Genomic DNA, 18138 nt, shown 5'->3' on the forward strand with positions numbered 1-18138 from the left:
CATCTCTGGGAAGGAAACAAGAACTAGTTAATGAACTGTGTGACCTAGCAATTCCACCCTGGATATATTTTTGAAAAAATAAGAACACTAATTTGAAAAGATACATGCACCCCAGTGTTCATAGCAGCACTATATATAATTATCAAGATATGGAAGCACCTAAGTGTCCATCAACAGCTGAATGGATAAAGAAGATGTGGTCTATATACATAATGAAATACTACTGAGTCATAAAAAAGAATGAAAATTTTGCCATTTACAACATGTATGAACTTGGAGAGTATTACGCTAAGTGAAATTAGTCAGACAGAAAGACAAATACTGTATGATATCACTTATATGTGGAATCTAAAAAATACAACAAACTAGTGAATATAACAAAAAAGAAACAGACTCACAGATACAGAGAACATGGTGGTTACCAGTGGGGAGAGGGAAGGGGGAGGGGCAAGACAGGGGTAGAGGATTAAGAGATACAGGCTACTATGTACAAAATAAGCTATAATGATATATTGTACAATACAGAGACTATAGTCGATATTTTGTAATAACTATAAATGGGGTATAACCTTTAAAAATTGTGAATCACTATATTCTACACTTATAACTTACATGATATTGTACATCAACCACACTTCAAAAACTTATCAACTATATTCAATATACTAAAAAAGAGAACTAGCTAATGAAATGCTCTTGCTTTCATGGCATATATAATCGCCAAGAAGAGAAATTCTGTATGTGGTCCAAATCACCTGGATGCCATTCTTGACTCCACCTCTTTCACACCCTCATCCAGGGCCACAGAGAGCAGGTGGGCATGTCCAGCCCTAGCTCCACTGCTTGGAGGTGCATCTGCTTATAGAGGTGCCCTTTCTGAGTAGGCCAGCTCAGGACACCACGCAGTCAGCCAGCGCTGGCTGAACCTTCTCCTCACAGTCTCTCTCCAAGTCCTGGCCGCTCCATTGCTACCCGCTCTGCCTTCTGCATCGTCATCTCTCCCATGAGAGGCAGCAGGCTTCCTCGGCTCTGGTCTCACCCTACTCTAATGCAACCATCACACCAACACTGTGGCATGGAAATCACAATCGGGTCACTTCCTTTGTTAAAACCTTTCACCCTCAAAGTAAAATCCACAGAACTTGGACATAAAAGGCCCATCATAAGGCTCCTGCCCCGCTTCCCAGCCTCAGCTCCCACTCTGTCCCCTACTTCTTGAAGCTGTACCCCCACACCTTTTGAGGCATCTCCACACTGTTTTCCGTAATGGCTGCACCAAACTACATTCCCACCAACAGTGTAGGAGGGCTCCAGGATGCTTTCTTGATATTCACAAAGGAAAAAAGTATTGTGAAAACTGCTGAGGTTAAACTTCAAGTTGATTCCTGGCCATTTTCTAGAACTTTGATTACAAAGACAACTTGACTTAGGAACATTACTGGGTCCCAGCATGTTAATAGTATGTGAGTTTAGTGTGAGTTCGGTGTGAGTTCAGACAGAGCAAGACACCCTCCAGCGATCTCCTTTCCCTGGGCGAGGCCTCCGTGTTGGCAGATGGGGGAGTGTGGCTGGGCGGGTGCACAGTGTAACTGCCCTCAAAGCGGAGACAAGCCCCACGGGGCTCCTGGTGGCTGCGGGTCTGCACAGGCCTTTCTGATCTGTACCCGTCAGAGGCTGGCCTAAGGGAGGCCCAGAATCTTTATGGATTTAAGAGCTTTACAAAGCACTTTCACGTACATGGGCTCACACAATCCCTACAATAACCCGGAGGTTAACCGACATAATTGACTCCACTCTGCAGAAGGAGCAGACCTGAGGATGTCCAGAGACTTGTCCATAGTCACATGGCAATGCCAAGTCCAAAAGCCAGGCCTTCTTACTGTTTAGGAACCAGGAGAAAGGTGCTGGTTGAGCCCTTTTTATGAACTGAATTGTGTCCCCCCGACTCCGAATTCATATAGTCTCCTAACCTCTGGTGTGACTGTACAGGGAGACAGAGACTTGAGGGATGAAATTAAGGTTAAATGAGATCATAAGGATGAGGCCCTGACCCAGCAGGACCAGTGTCCTTATAAGAAGAGAAAGAGACACCCGAGATTCCCCCTCCCACCTCTACTCCGCACATTTTGAGCACAGAGGAAAGGCCACGCGAGGACTCGGTGGCATCTACAAGCCAGGAAGAGAGTCTTTACCAGAAAGCGAATTTGCCAGCATCTTGATCATGGCCTTCTAGCCTCCAGGACTGTGAGAAAATGAACGTCTGCCATTTAAGCCACCCAGTCTGTGGCATTTTGTTACAGCAGCCTGCATGGACTAATGCTGCCCTCAAGGGGCTCATACTCCAGGAGCTGAGACAGAAAGGTCTTTTCCTACGAGGAAAAGGGATAATGCTGGACGACTAGTCTTCTGAGATAAGACAGACCTGGGGCTGTGGAAGCTTGGAAGTAGGTCACCTGAGACTTGAGAGGGAGAAGTGGGGGAGGGCCAAGATTGATGCCAAATAGTGGAGAAGAAAAAGCCATGGACCAGAGGAAGAGGGAAGAGACGGGTGTCCTGAGCACGGGGGCCACACGGCAGAGACACAGGAATCCGTCACGATGAGGGGCAGGTCGTAATCAGACAAGAGTGAGATACGCAAAGTGGAGACTCAAAGCTCCAGCAGACTCTCTGGAGAATGAAGTGATGCAGTGAAGAGAGAACACTACAAACTTAAGAGAAAATAAGATTTGCAGATACACACTACTGTATATAAAATAGATACACAGCAACGTCCTACTGTCTAACATAGGGAACTATATTCAATATCTTGTGATAGCCTATGATGAAAAAACATGAAAAAGAATATATGTATGTATAACTGAATCACTATGCTGTACACCAGAAACTAACACAGCATTGTAAATCAACTTTACTTCAATTAAAGAGAGAGAGAGAGAAAGTCACATTCCAAGGTGTTTAGGGCCATCAGAGAGGCCCAGTCCATAACCTAGCGGCTTTTGCTTTGTCAGAATGGGATCTGACTGCAATATCTGATACGTCATCCCTGCCTCTTTCCTGGCTTCTGTCCTTTGTCATCTGAACCTGTGAAGTCTCTCCTGGCCTAGAAACTCTTGCCTGTCTCTCCCACTGCCCTTCTCATCTCAGCCCTCCAGTTCATAGCTGAGTTCCTTATGAGAGTTAACTATACTCACTCCATTTTCTCCTTTCCTTTCTCCAGCCATCCACCAGCTGTCTGTCCTTGCTGGGGTTGCTAATGGCTCTTAGATCTCAATCTGGGGCTTACGTCTTGATTTGGACCCTTTGTGAGATCTGACTGTCTTGATCACTCCCTCCTTCTGGAAAACTTGCCACCTGATGGAACAGGTCTCTGGTCTGTGAGCCTCTGGCTGCCAGAGCCTGTATCTGATTTAGTCATTGGCGGAACATCCATTACCCAGTGCCTTCCCGGGAGCCACTACTTGATAAGTGTGGAATAGACGGCTCACTTCATCTCCTTGACTCCTCTCCACTCCAGTTCTACACCGACTTCTGTGGGCCCTCACTTCTGGCTTCCTTCACTCTGTATCCTCTTCCTCCATCCTCTCCTTCAGTGTTGCTCTTCCGCCAGGCTCTGTCATCTGTCCTCCTCATATTTCATGCTACACACTGTGTTTGGGTCACTTCACCACCACCACCTGCAAGGACTCTCTCTAAATCTACACCTCCAGGCCCGAATTCCCTCCTGAGCTGTAGACCTCCAGGCCTTCCTGTGGCCTGAACAACCATCTCTTGGTATTTTGCAGGCAAATCCAGGTCCAGATGCTCAAAGTGAACTCATCATCCTTCTCCCCAAACCTGCTTCTCCTCCTGCTCTCCCTTCCCTGGCACCCTCGACCCAGTTACCCAAATACCTGCTGGACTTTCACCCCATCTCATTCTTTTTTTTCCTGCTAATTTTATATTTTAAAAAATGCCAAGTCTACAGAAAGTTGAAAAATATATAGTACAATGAATGCCCATGCAAACTATATGTTTAGATTAGATTCATTAATTATCACATTTTCTATCCTCCCTCTTTAATCAATCACATTGAGAATAGGTTGCAGTCATAATAACACTTCAGATATTTCAGCTTGGATCACCTAAAGACAAAGACATTCTAATCATAACTCTAATTCAATTGTCACATTTGTCATCCAATCTAATTCGGACAACTCTAGCTCCTTAAAACTCTCATCCATCCCCCTGTCCCCGTCCACTCCATTAATATTCCCCTAGTTCAGGTTTTCACCATCTCTCATCTTGTCTGAAGCAGAAACCCTGGTCTTACTATCTCAGCGCCTTTCCCATCCTTCCGCCATACCACCACCAGTGCAGGCTCTCCCAGGTGGAAGTCAGCTGAAACTACTCAGATCCTCTTTACCTTTCAGAGTAAATTTGAATTCTGTAGCACGACAAAGCAAGTAGGTAACAGTAATTCGCTTTCTGGTAGGATCCGTTTGCCCTCCCAGAACTTAAGCCAGCATTTGTCCAGGGGCCTGAGGTATAGACAGGCTATCTCTCCATTCTTCCTGGGAGGAGGGAGACCACAAGTGCTGATTCATTCTAGAAACACTGCCCAATGCCCTGGGCAATGAAGCTGGGTCCCACCTGGATGTGCCTCCCTGGGAGATCTTGGGAATAACATTTGAATTATTTGCCGGGGTGGAGACTAGAGTGAGGCAGGTGAGGCATAAAATTTAAGGAGGCACTCACTCTCGGGGTCATGCAGGGACCCCCTTAAATTGTGCATCGTAGGCTTCTCACCCCTGTTGTTTGTAGGTGTGTTCACCTTGGTTCCTCTGTTATCGGTATGAACCATGAAAAGGAGCCTGGATACAAATTACCAGCAGCTTATAAGTTTAGATTCTCTCTAAAATTGAGTCCTTTAAAAGTTTAGGGTTACATAAAAATAAACACTTGGCTGGAGGAAGGATAAGTTGGGCCCACCATCCTGGAAAGCAACTCTGCCAGTTACACTGGAGCTTTAACCATTCTTGTGCCACTTAACACAGTAGACTTCCATGTGGGAAGACAACCATCCTTATGTACACAATATTTATAATCACAAAGAGGAAGCAACTAAATGTCCATCAACAGAGGAAGATGCTTACATGGTGGTAATTGTACATTATTACGCATTATAGCCCAGCCATTCAAATGATAATCCTATAGATTTCAAATAAGTAAATGTGCAGACAAAATCATATTAAATACAATAAGGTTACAAAACTATATGCATAGAATAATCCCAGACTAGTTAATATTCAATATATACTTAGGGAAAAAAAGACTGGAAGAAAATACATAAAAATGATAACAAGATTATTGCTAGGTTTGGGGATTATGGGAGATTTTTATGTGTTTAAAAATGATTTTTCCTATGGTTTTAAAAATAATGGTCATATATATCTCTCATAATAAAGAAATGAAAGTACTTCTAAGTTTTGTTTTGTTTTGTTTTTTCCTGGAGAGGTAAGTAGGTTTATTTATTTATCTGTAATGGAGGTACTGGGGATTGAATCCAGGACCTTGTGCATGCTGAGCATATACTCTTCCACTGAGCTATACCCTCCCCCAACTATGTATTTTTTTTTAAAAGAAAATCTATTTCATTCTCAGGATGTCTCTCCCGTGTCGTTGGTGTTTGCTAACAGGGCGCCCCTCTAACTCTGGCTTCGTATAGAGGCTGAGAAGTTTTTGGCGACAACCAATAGGATTTGTGGCTGTTGTGTGTTGTCATTTTAATCCTCAAGAGCACATTTGGTTCAAATCATCTTTATGGCTGCACTGCACTGCTCCACAAATTCCACTGTTTGTCCAGCAACTTCTGACTCTGGCAGTAACAGGACATACAGTTGGTGCACTGCAGGCTCTGTCAGCGTCCAGGGCTTACCACGACCACTGGATATTTCAGATCCAAGCTTTGTGATGTTGCTAAAGCAACTTGAAGCAAGTGCTGTGAGCCCTACCTGGATGTTCAGGAGCCCATGAGTGGAGGGCCCTCTCAAAACCAGTGATGGGCACAGAGGAGCCAGACCCCCAGCCCTCCCACTAGCCCTGAACTCCAGAAGGCAGGATTTCCTTTTCATATTAACTGATATTTATGACGGCTATTCCTATTACATTCAGGGATGAAGAAAGCTGAAGATCAATTTGGACCTCAGGCTGAAAAAGAACCAAGAATCAGATAAACAACAAGGTCCTAGCACAGGAGACTATATTCAATATCTTCTAATAGCCTATAATGAAAAAGAATATGAAAAGGAATATATATATATATATAACTGAATCACTATGCTCTACACCAGAAACTAACACAACACTGTAAATTGACTATACTTCAATAAAAGAAAGAAAGAAAGAAAGAAAGAAAGAAAGAAAGAAAGAAAGAAAGAAAGGAAGAAAGAAAGAAAGAAAGGAAGAAAAAGAAAGGAAGGAAGGAAGAAAGGAAGAGTAGAGAATCAAGAATGTCCTTACTGCCTCCATTGCTTTATCAGCAAAGAGAGAGAGCTGGATTGGGTGGGCTCCAATGTCCTATTTTATTGATAAATGTTGGGCAAGCAGGTGTGCAGGTGAGCACTTCCAGGAGAGCCCCCAGGTGAGGCTGAGGGCTGAAGGGACAGTCTGGCTCTGGCCTCGAGGGGTTAATATGGCTAGGGCAGCACATACCGAGTTGGTAACCAGCAGCAGCTGGTCTGCAGGCTGGTCCACCAGTGAACACTCTCATTTGACTTGTGGGGACAATCTAATGATTGTTCTAGCCATACAGCTTGAAGAAAGCTGTTTCGTTCTCTCTTAGAAGATTTTTAAAAGGACCCACACATCTAGCAGAAATAATTAGAACTAACAGAATCATCCTCACTAATTAGAGCTCCCATTGGTTATTTGAAAATTCTCAGATTTGTTCCAACCTAGGATGCAAACATCAAATAATTGCCCTTATTTTTTAATGTGCATATATTCTTTTTTCCAGAATCTATCTTTCATTCAGGACAATTCCTAAGAGATTTAAGACTATGCAGTGATAGCACTGTATCTAATTCAGTATCATTTAAAAAGAAAACGTAATTCTAGCTTTCTAAAAGGGGGCAAGGCAGAAAAACAAAGGGAAAAGGGGAGAAAAGGCATCCATTCGAAACACCATATACAGGAAACAATTCCAGAACAAAACCAGAAGCTCACTTTACACACACTCTCCCCCTAAATCCTCTATCCCTAAATGTCCACTCACCTGCCTTTCTTCGACATCTCCTGTACTTCTCTTTTTCGCCAGTGCACTCTGCTTTCAGTAGCCAGAACCCATCCCCACCACAAAAGGAAAGCGCCAACTTTCATATTCTGGACAGCCAACATGGGTTTCCAAATCCAAACAGTTCACTCAAGAAACAGCAAAAAGGAAAAGGATGTTCTTTTTCTCTCTTAAGACATTATTGGTCTGTTCATTATTAGAAAGATGTTTACTCATACAAAAAAAAAAATCAACACACAGTCTGTAATCTGGAGAGCAGGAGAAAGCAATTTCCACTAAATCTATAAATCCTCCTACGTCAGATGTCAGGGATTTTCTGAACTGAGGTTGAAGTCCTGTGTTCCTGTCGGACAATTATTTTGGCCAGTCTAAATTAGTTCCTCGTCAGACATGGTGAACACGTTAGTAAAGGTCTGTATTTTCTGGTCCAACGAATAGAAGGAGGTAAAAACGGACTAAAGCAATCTCCAAAACAGGAAATGCCTGAGATGCCGAACCGCCTCTTATGCCACGATAATGAACGCCTCCCTGGATCTATTTTAAGCTTCTAGCCATTATTATTTGCTTTAGCTGCGGGCAGGATTTGGACAGCTCCCGCCCCCAACTCCTTCCTGCGGTTGAGTATGTGGGAACTCAGGGCTCTGTCCCTGGGCGGGCGTCTATTTGGCTGAGGTTGGGAGGGCTAGGCGGGTGGAGGCTTTTTGTTTGTTTGTTTGTTTGCACAGTAAAAGTGAAATTTTCTTCTCACTTGTATTATTCGTATTTGGAACCTCAACAGACTTACCACGTTTGGAAAATACCAGTAATAAATTAACAATAACAATTTTCTGCGTTATCTATTGTTAACAGACCCAAACTGGAGTTGCTTATGCTGAGCCCCACATTCCCAAAACGAGACCACTTAATTAGTTTCAGCTCTCCCAGAAATGGAATCTTAAACCAGTCAATCAGCTGTCACTTGAGCAGCACTGGTTAGGTCATCTGCCTGATAGACCATTATCATCCCTAAAGGAAAGTAACTTTGCAACCACCGACCTACTTTTTTGCCAAAGAGCTCCTGCTCCCTCCTGCTTATAACAGTATTTTATTTTGTACAGCTCCTTGGAGCTGCTTTCCATCTGCTAGATTGAATGCTGCCTGATTCATGAATTATTGAATAAAGTCAATAAGATCTTCAAAATTTACTCTGTTGAATTTTGTGTTTTAACACGGTAGTTTTTCTTTTCCTTTGATGCTTGCTCAAAGACTCTGCTATAATCTTTAGGCCAGTGTTTGTGTCTTTCACAAAGAAGGACAGTCTCAGAGCCTTGTAGAAGAGGACAGGATGGGGTACTCCAAACTAATGACTCTTCAAAACTTGGTTGACATGGCTTGGACAACTTTCAGAGCATAGTGGTAGTCAGGATTTCTAGGATTCTTCAAAGTTGAAAAGAAATTTCACAAAATTGCTAACCCAAGATCCAACAGAACAAGAATTAATTACACAGGCTGGAATAAATTGATGCAGAAAATTTTATTGAAGTTACTTGGAATATTGTTGATTTGTTTTAATGTTCTGTTTCCTGGATACATAAGGAAATCCTTTCTCTTTCTTCTTATGCTATCTGTAATTCATAATAATTTTGTACTTTCTGCTGTTGTAAACTAAAATGAGTCATTTAAAAATGACATGCTTCCCACTGACATAATTCCCCTCTTCCAAATTCAGAAACTCTTGCCCAGGCTCCTCACTTCCCATGGCAATATAATTGCATGCATGGGTTCATTAAGAATCTGATCTTTTTTTGCCAGGATACATTTGGAAGAATTGGTTATGCAGTCAAGGTCATACCTGGAATGTCATCATGAAGAATGATGCTCAGTTAACTAGGTGTGACAAGCCACTTTGAAGAACAAAAGTTAACTGTACTTATGAAGCCAATAGCTACAAAGTCTTTCAAGGAAAACTGGCCTGGAACCAGTTTATAGTGTCCAGCCTCACAGGTAACAGGAAAAGTCACTTCCAGGCAGGCATTTGGGGTACTTTCTGAAACCTCAGGAAGAGAAGAATTTATCCAAATATATAGGTACTGCAGGTAAAATTTGATGGAGTTTCTTAGGCTTGGTTTCTTAGAGTTGGGATAGTAAAGGAAGGGGAAATTTTTCCTCCACCCTTCTTGGTTCTTCTGGCTGGTTAAGAATTAAATTTGCATGAGACAGATTAACAGGAGAGAATCAAAGTTTAGTAACATGCATACATGAGCGAGACCTGGAAAACTGGGTAATTCACCAAAATAGCTGAAGCCCTCTTCTTAAATACCATCTTCAACTAAAGATGAGAGCGGATGTTGGGGGGGAGTGGCTTGGGACCTCAAAGGAGAGGAAGGCAATTCACATGAAGATGGAAAAGCAAAAGTTTGGTAAACAGAGGTTTGCTGGGTCAGGCAGAAACAATGGGACACAGAGAGGAATTGTAACAGACTTTACTAGGTTCCACCCTGTCTACGCACCCAGTTCATACTAATAGTTATCTACAATGATAACTCCCTTCCTAGAACTGGTCCTCTAACTACATTCTTTTAGGCAGTTAGGGGAAAAGTTAAAGGTTCTTCCTGAGTCTTTTGGGCTTTCATTGTTTTCAGCTCAAAATAATCTACATGCCAAAGAGACACATTTTGGGGTGGCAAATTTTGCTCCCCTATAATAGCAAATACAAATTGCTTTTAGAAGTCCAATCTAAGATTCCTTATAACTTCCAGACCAAAGTTAATTTGGAATCATTCAGGGGGAGGTTATAGCTCAGTGGCAGAGTGCGTGCCTACCATGCACAAGGTCCTGGGTTCAACCCCCAGTACTCCCATTATAAATAAATAAGTAACCTAATTACCCCCCCACAAAATAAAACAATTAAATAAAATAAATAAAGTGTCTCTTTTAAAAAAATTTTGGAATCATTCAATACTCTATGATTCTAGGTTTAGCAAAGCAAGCTGAAGGAGGTCTCTGGCAAATTAACACTCTTGATGCACCTAGCAAGGTAATTAGCTAAATCTGATGAGAACAGCCTTTTCAATGATCAGGAATAATCTTCCTTTGAAATTATGTATGATCACAGGGGAAGGAAGACTGTCAGGAGACAACTGTCAAATTTTGAAATGGGCAAAAGAGATTACTGGTTGTCCTTTCAAAAAAAGGCTCAGCCTTGTCAAGTGGACCCTCCAGGGATTTTCTGATCCTCTAGGGATGTGGCTTTGATTGTTTTTGACTAGACTGTTTTACAACTGTGGTAGATGTTCACATGTAGGAAACTTATAGTAATGCATATCTTTCCCTTCCATAGCTATGCAATTATTCACTGTGTCCACTAGAAAATATATATCTCTGTAAATCAAGTCCTCATTTGAACCAGTTGTAACATCTTACTGGTCCCCTCACTAATTAACGAGTTAAATAAAATCTTTGACATGTTCATTTTATTGTTACATGAGAGTCATGTTTAGATCCTCTTCTGTAAATTAACCTAAAGCACTTTCAATAAATAGATGTGGAAAATAATTCAACATACAGAAGTAAAGGCAGAATATGTGATGTCTTCATAGGTCAATATAAGTGAAGCATGATTAGATACTTAACTGGTAGTGACTTGTTGATTTGAAGAACCAAAGTAGCAAAAAGGAAAGATTCTGGGGCTGAGTACATAAAAAAATCTCCAGGCCAAGAAGGCATTGAGGGGGCCATTAAATGGCTTTTTGATGCTCAGATTAGAAAATGTCTTTCTTTTTTATTTAGAGGACTCCTAACTACCTCCAGAGGCCAGAAGCCTAGACAAGACCAATGAGAACAAATCCAGATGGCCTCAGACATGCATTTCGTACCTTTCCTCAGAGCTTAGGGGAGAGCTGGCTCAGCAGGTCTGAGTTAGATCAATAGCAGGACAGGCTGATACCAGGTAGTGAGCCTTCCCTGCAAGGCCACTTGTTCCTCTACCAGGAGGCTCCCATGGAAGAGCCAGAGGGCAGGGGCCTGATCTTGGAAACCTTTCTGCATTTGGCCCAGGTCAGCCACACCCAGCTCAACTCAGGGGGATCATGAGGGCTCAGAAAGCCGTGTGCTCTGCGATACTTCCCTGCTTGTAAGTGCTCTTAATAAATGTTTTCTTCCCATTAACATGACATGACTCCTCTGCAGAGTATCTGCGCCCTCTCTGCAGCACATGGACATGGGAAGGAGTTGTCAAGAGGATGCATGGCTTGAGAGAACCAGTAGGGGCCAACTACCGTTTTCAGAAAGGCAGAGGAGTTAGGAGACAGGATAAAGGCTTACTGGGGATCCAGGCTGACCTACCCAAGTATAGCACTTCCAGACCAATTTTTAAAACCACTGTTTTTACCAAACCCTCTTTTTCGTTTACTCAGTATAACTACATTCTGTCTTTCTTGCTTCCCTTTTTATTCACCAATCATTGTGGCCTTCCCTACATCAACATAAAGACGCCAGGGTACTAATTCCTTCTGTGGAGAAAGGACCAGGCAGAAGTTGGGGGTTAGCTTGCTTTCTCATTGCCTCTTCTAGGCTCTGCAAGTGTCCCCTTGCCTCCAGACTTCAGAACCAGCCAACACTCCATGCCCAAGGCACTCACTGACTGAGAGGGTCCACTTCAGACACCACACTCCCGACTGCTCCCAGACAGTGTTCCCAGCCCCTCATCAACCATTTTCAAGTTATCTCCTCTAGACTCTTCTCTAGCTAAATGCACACCAATTTTTGCTCTGGCTCTGAGTTCAGGGCCTAAATGTGGTCTCCCAGCATCAGACTGGAACTTGCCAGGTAGGGAATTAGAAATAAGTGAAAGAACAAAGGAAAGGAATCTGTTGAAACGTTAATCAGAAGACTTCCTGATGCAACTGCTTATTTACTGATGGTGTTGCCGGGTCTACAAATGAAGCTACTGCTGTAATCAAGACATTCAAATATCAGCAAATAAGATAGAATATTGTTTCTTTCTCGTGTGTCAGTTCAGAGGTGCACAGTTCTGGCGGATGGGGAGTCTGTTCCACATGATGTTTCTTCCGTCTCGTTGCACTTTCTCAGTGTGTGGTCCTCAGATGCATGGTTAAAGTTGGGTTGCCACTATACTGTGGCCCAGGCACTCAGCAGAGGTAAAGAGAAGAAATGAAAGATGAGCAATTTCCTTTTCAGGCAGTGACACAGGAGCTGTACTCATCACTTTTATTCACTTTCATTGACAAGAACATGGCCATGTTAACTCCTAACTGTGAGGAGTCTGCGAAATGCAGTCTCTTGATGAGTCACCTTATGCCTGGGTAAAATTCCATCACTGTAGGGGAAAAAAAGGAGAAGAAATTTGGAGGAACAATCAGCAGTCAGTAAAACTCTCCAATTTTGCTTTCCATCTTAGGAATCAGGTAGCAGTGACTTGAGTCACAACTTCTATTCCTATAAGCTCCTTTTGCTGTGATTTACTGGACCCCTTTCCTTTTTGGCCCACTTTTTATGTAGAGCTAAACATTCCAGGTCAGTCAGAGCACCCAGACTAAAGAGAGAGAGAACAAAATGTCAGTTAGACTATTAATACCAGGCATGTCGAGAAGGCTGTGGTATTTGTGGTAAGCAGCCACAGAAACCACCCCCGTCCTGCATCGCTATTTTAATTCAGGTCAGAGTCCTTGATCCCCAGGTCTTTTAAAGCCCATCTGCGATGTGCGCTCTCTTTGTCATTTCCCTGTTACCCCTTCCCTTTGAACCACCAATCCCACTAAAAGCACTTAGATTACTTAATTCAAGTGATTTAATATGGCAATGACAATAGGCTATCTGGAGACTGCCCACCATCTACATTGAAATTGTCATGATTGATGGGAAATATGAATTAACAACAAAGCTTCCTGGAGTTAACTTTTTTACAACGTTAAGTCTTATCATTTGCACACACTCAGTCAAGTGTTCCACAACTGCTCCAAAGTAGACCATCAAACTCTGACCATTTAAGAGCAGAACCTTAATTTTATCCATTGGCTTTTCATCACAAGCATCATCACAAACTTGGTGCCTGACATTTGGTAGAAATCAGTAAATATTTTCTGCATGAACAGAGGTCTATGTCTAGGTTCTTTTTTTTGCATGGGGATGTCCAATTGTTCCAGCTCCATTTGTTGAAAAGAATATCCTTTCTCCATTGAATTGCTTTTGCTTCCCTGTCAGAGAGTAGTTGAGTGGGGAGCAGGCAGAGTCCACTGCCTGCTGCTGGCTTGTAATGCGGAGACAACTAAATTAAAGCAATTTTATAACGAAAAAAAAAACAGTTGATGATATCTGTGTGGATCTACTTCTGGCCTCTCTGATACCATACTGCCTTGGTTACTATCACTTTATAGTAATAATCTTCTTCAACATTGTGTTGGCTATTCTGGGGTTTTTGTCTTTCCATATAAACTTTAAAATCAGTTTGTTGATCTCCATGTAATAACTTGCTAGGACTTTGATTAGATCTTGTATCTATAGATCGTGTTGGAAAGAGCTGACTTTTTAAAAAAATTTTTATTAGAGCAGTTTTATTTTTTCTAGAGCAATTTTACGTTTATGGCAGAATTGAGCAGAAAATGCAAAGTTCCCACATCTCCCTCTCCACCCACAAATATATACTCCCCTACCCTCAGCATCCCTCATCAGTGTGGCATATTTGGTACAATCGATGAACCAACATGGACACATTATTATCAACCAAAGTCCACAGCTTACATTAGGGTTCACTCCTGATGTTGTACATTCTATGGGCTTTGACAAATGCATAATGAAATGTGGTCACCACTACAGTGTCATACAGAATAATTTCATCACCCTAAAAATCTCTTGTGCTCCATCTATTCATCCCTCCCTCTCTCCTTCTCCCCAGACCCCTGGAAACCACGATATTTTTATTGTTTCTGTAGTGGTGCCTTTTCCAGAATGTCATTTGGTTGGAATCACACAGTTTGTAGCCTTTTCAGACTGGCTTCTTTCATTTAGTAATATGTCTTTAAAGTTTCTTCCATGTCTTTCATGGCTTGATAGATCTTTTCTTTCTTCACTGCACGTATTTTTTTTAATTTACATATATGTATTGTCATTGTTTCTAAGAACGTTAATAGCTTTAGCTTTTTTAAATTACATAGTTATCAAAGGAATAAAGCCAACCACAAAATAAAAATTAATTCAAAAAGACACATACACCCCGCATTAACAGCAACATTATTTATAATGGCCAAGACATGGAAGCATCCTAAGTGCACAGCAATAGTTGAATAGATAATGAAGATGCAGCATATATATGTAATGGAATACAACTCACCCGTAAGAAAGGATATTTTGCCATTTGTGGCCCTTCATTCACTTCTTTTTTCATTTCAAAAACCAGAATTTTATAACTGTCATAAACATTTCCATTACATCAAAAACAACAAAATGCCTAGTAATAAACTTAACCAAGGAAGTTACCTATACTCTAAAGCCAAAATGATACCAAGAAATGGAAAGATTTCTTGTGCTCTTGGATTGAAAGAATCAACACTATCAAAATGGCCACACTACCCAAAGCAATTCACAGATCCAAGGCAAACTGAAGGGAGTCCATTAATCCATATAAGTACTGAGTCTGCAAAAAATAGAGGCTTGACCCAAGCAGGCTTAATAAACAGGAATGTATTATCTCACAAAACAAGACGTTCAGGTGACAGGGTTGCTGGATTTAGTGGTATCACCAAAAACACGGGTTCTTTCCTTCCCTCCTTCTTTCATGTGTCTTCTTTTTCTTCTGGCCATCTTCCTCATGGTTGCAACATGGCTGCCAATAGTAATAAGCTTCCTCATTCGTATCCAGTGGGAGAGAGAGAGGGAAAACCTATTCCCAGATCATGGGAGATAAGCCCTACCCTTCTGTCTGACTGGACCAAGATAGGTCCTAAGTCCACTTCTGGACCAGTTACCTTTACCAGGTTAAAACAAGCTCTGATTGGCTTAGACTAACCAGGATCCTCTTCTGGACTGGGAATTGGGGGAGATGCTTGAACAAAACCAAGGTTCTGATTCAGGAAAAAGGACAACAGGGTGAATGTGGCTCAGCCACCAACGGTATCTTTTACTCCCTGTAAGTGTGAAGCATCCAGAGACTGAATGCATAATGTGTCTTTGCTGCTGTTTCCAAATGCCCTAGTGGCTCCTGTGATCAATAAAAATGCAAACCCATTTTGGAGGTGTTGAGGAAGTGCAACTGAATGCATAATGGCCTTTAGCCATGTCTTATTCTCCACACAGAAATATAAAAATTATAATGACATTCACCTAATTAGAAAGGAAAGAAGGAAGTCTTTCTGTGTTGTTAATCTTTGAATTACACTGCAGCTCCTGTGGGACAGTCAGTGCAACCCTGTCTCCCTCTACTGGAATCACAGTAAAATTGTTTAAGGCAACTTTTTATTCATTTCCAAGTCTGTTTTTAACCGAAACGCACAGGCTTCTAGGTTCAAGTATAATTTTGCAAAGGGTCACCTTGTTGATGGACTCTGATATGCTTGTCACGGCTCCAGGGGAGTCATTGTGGAGAAAAGAGAAAATATCGAGAGATCAATCTAGGCTAAAGCCACAGTAACCCTGGGGAACCTCCCAGGGGATCTGCTGGGATGGAAGAGGTAGCGGGTGGATGTGAGGTCCCCTCAGCAGCTTATGTGGGTTAAGGGCTGAATGTAAAATACAAGGGCTTCTTTTGTTGTCCCCAAAGCAATCCAACAACTGAATAATTATAGTTTGCAACTGAATGGTCCTTTGGCATTTACAAAACATTTTTACCATCCATGATCCATTTGGCCCCAAGAATGAGCTCAGGAAGCAGGCATAAAGGTTACTGCCTCCACTACATCAGTGAGGAAACTGAGGCCCCCAAGACCTAATTTTTCCCAGGACATGTAGTTAATAATTGGGAAAATGTGTGCTTTCAATCCCATGGTCTGTGCTTTTCCATTGACTCTATATACTCCTTTCCCTTCCTGGCTAGTCTGTAAATTGATTTTATTATCTTGCTTAACATCCTGCCCAAGGCATTTGATGACAGCTCAGTTCTTTTAGTTAGTTAATTCCAGATTATTCCCAGCTAATTAGAGGACTGATTCATTTGAATGAAAAAGGCATTTTTTTTTTTTGGTGATGGTAAGAATGAATTCTTTCAACAAGATGCCACATTTGGAACTGTTCAACTCTTGAAGAAGAGAAAGAATGTAATTTAATTTTACGACAAAATAATAGTCTTCAACTGAGTAAATGGACAGCAGAGAAAGAAAGACATAGTTGTGCAATTTATTGTATGATTATTGTAAGGGCAGAAGAATTTTCCCTTTTCCCTTTTAGGTTGTTTGGCTGCTCTAATAATTAAATTGACATAGGACAGATTGACAGCAGAAAAAAAATTTTAATTTTGTACATACAGGAGTCCCATAAAAAAAATGAGGCCCAGGGTGAAGTGGGGCAACTGAGGCTTATGTGCGTGCCACCCTGGGCCAAGGAAAGGGCCACGGGCCTGGGTCTACAAAGGGAAAGAGGGAAATTCATAGGCAGATAAGAATAGGTGTTTGGTAATTAGATGTTTGCCCTGCCATGCAGATAGGTCATTCAGATAAAACATTATCTCTAGTAATAGCTCTTATTCTGGGCCAGGCCCCCTGTCTAAATTCTTTCAGGCAGGAGAGGTAAAAGCTTTCCCTGAGTCAGCTGGGTCTCGATTGCTTTCAGCCCAAAACAATCCACATGCCAAAGTGACCTGTTTCTGGGTGGCCTGTTCTTGCTCCCCTTCACTATTTAACTTTTTTCAGCATGTCACTGTCTTGGCTCACAGATTAACTTTTGTGGCATATAATTTCTTAATATAAGTTAACATAAATTCCACTTTTTCTTTGAAGCATTGGAAAATTTTTTTAAATAAATAGCAAGCCCCAGACTGTATTCATTTGTCTCTGTATTTTCAAATGACTTGGTTCCTTGCTTTAAGGAGAGAGAAACCACCGGAGATCTTCAAGAGTCAGTGACGGAAGGATTTTTGTAGATTTGTGTCCACCTTCTGCCCTCTGAGGGTTAGGGTTGGAATTTCTCTGGGGACTTCTGCAATTGCCCTGAATCCTGCTCCATGCCCTGCCGTCCCACCGGGAGAACCCCCAGGACAGCTCAGCTGTGAACACCACAGGTGTGTGGAGGACTGAAGCCCATGAACACTGGTGGCCTGAGTGTACAGAATCGTGATTATTCCAGCTAGGAGAGGTGTTGGGGTTTCCCAGGTTAACCCACTTCATTTACCAACAGAACTCAGGTCCAGGTTGGTAATTTGGTTTTGGTTGCTTTTTCCAAGTGACTATCCATACAGTCATAGGAGGCCCTTGTTTTTATTGGCTCCATTTATGTACAACTGGTAATCTCCTGTTTTAGTCAGTGCTGGAGATGGAGCTGGCCAGTCTCTGGTGATGTGGTCTTCGGAGCCACAAGTCCTGCTTCTAATGGTTCTGTAGAAAATGCTAAAGAGAGCAGGGCAGGTGGTTTTCTCAGGAGGTTTTTCTTGAGTTGAATATTCAAATCATTTCAGGAGTTGCTGCGTTAAGTTTCACTTAACTTTAGCATTTCCACAGCTCACACTCTGAAACCTCAGTGTTAGGGACATGTAATTTTTAGACATGATTCTTTTACTTAGAAACTATGTTTTCCTTTCAGGTCAATTTATAGGCATTAATTGGTGGTAAAAGGAAAAGAAATGCTGGGCTATCCATCCCCACCTGTCCCCACCCAGTCATGCAAGCTGCCTCTCCAACTCAGTTATCCACAGCCTCTAAGACAGAAGGATGGGGGAGCCTGCAGTG

The 18138-nt window shown here is 42.0% G+C and overlaps 1 protein-coding gene and 1 non-coding gene across 2 annotated transcripts in view; one reads left to right on the forward strand and one right to left on the reverse strand.

The window, feature by feature from the left end:
* The window catches only part of LOC140697845 (gamma-aminobutyric acid receptor subunit rho-1-like), a 30128-nt gene extending 22750 nt beyond the window's left edge, over nucleotides 1–7378 (reverse strand). The window contains exon 1 of the mRNA XM_072966286.1: nucleotides 7253–7378. Coding sequence (XP_072822387.1) covers nucleotides 7253–7374 — 122 coding nt within the window. The 5' untranslated portion in view covers nucleotides 7375–7378. The remainder of the gene's footprint in view (nucleotides 1–7252) is intronic.
* Nucleotides 7379–10035: 2657 nt separating this feature from the next.
* TRNAG-ACC (transfer RNA glycine (anticodon ACC)) lies at nucleotides 10036–10109 on the forward strand. Its single transcript has one exon. It is a non-coding gene; the product is annotated as a tRNA-Gly (tRNA).
* Nucleotides 10110–18138: the final 8029 nt, after the last annotated feature.

This window comes from Vicugna pacos, chromosome 8 (assembly GCF_048564905.1).
Source record: "Vicugna pacos chromosome 8, VicPac4, whole genome shotgun sequence".
Classification (NCBI taxonomy): domain Eukaryota; kingdom Metazoa; phylum Chordata; class Mammalia; order Artiodactyla; family Camelidae; genus Vicugna; species Vicugna pacos.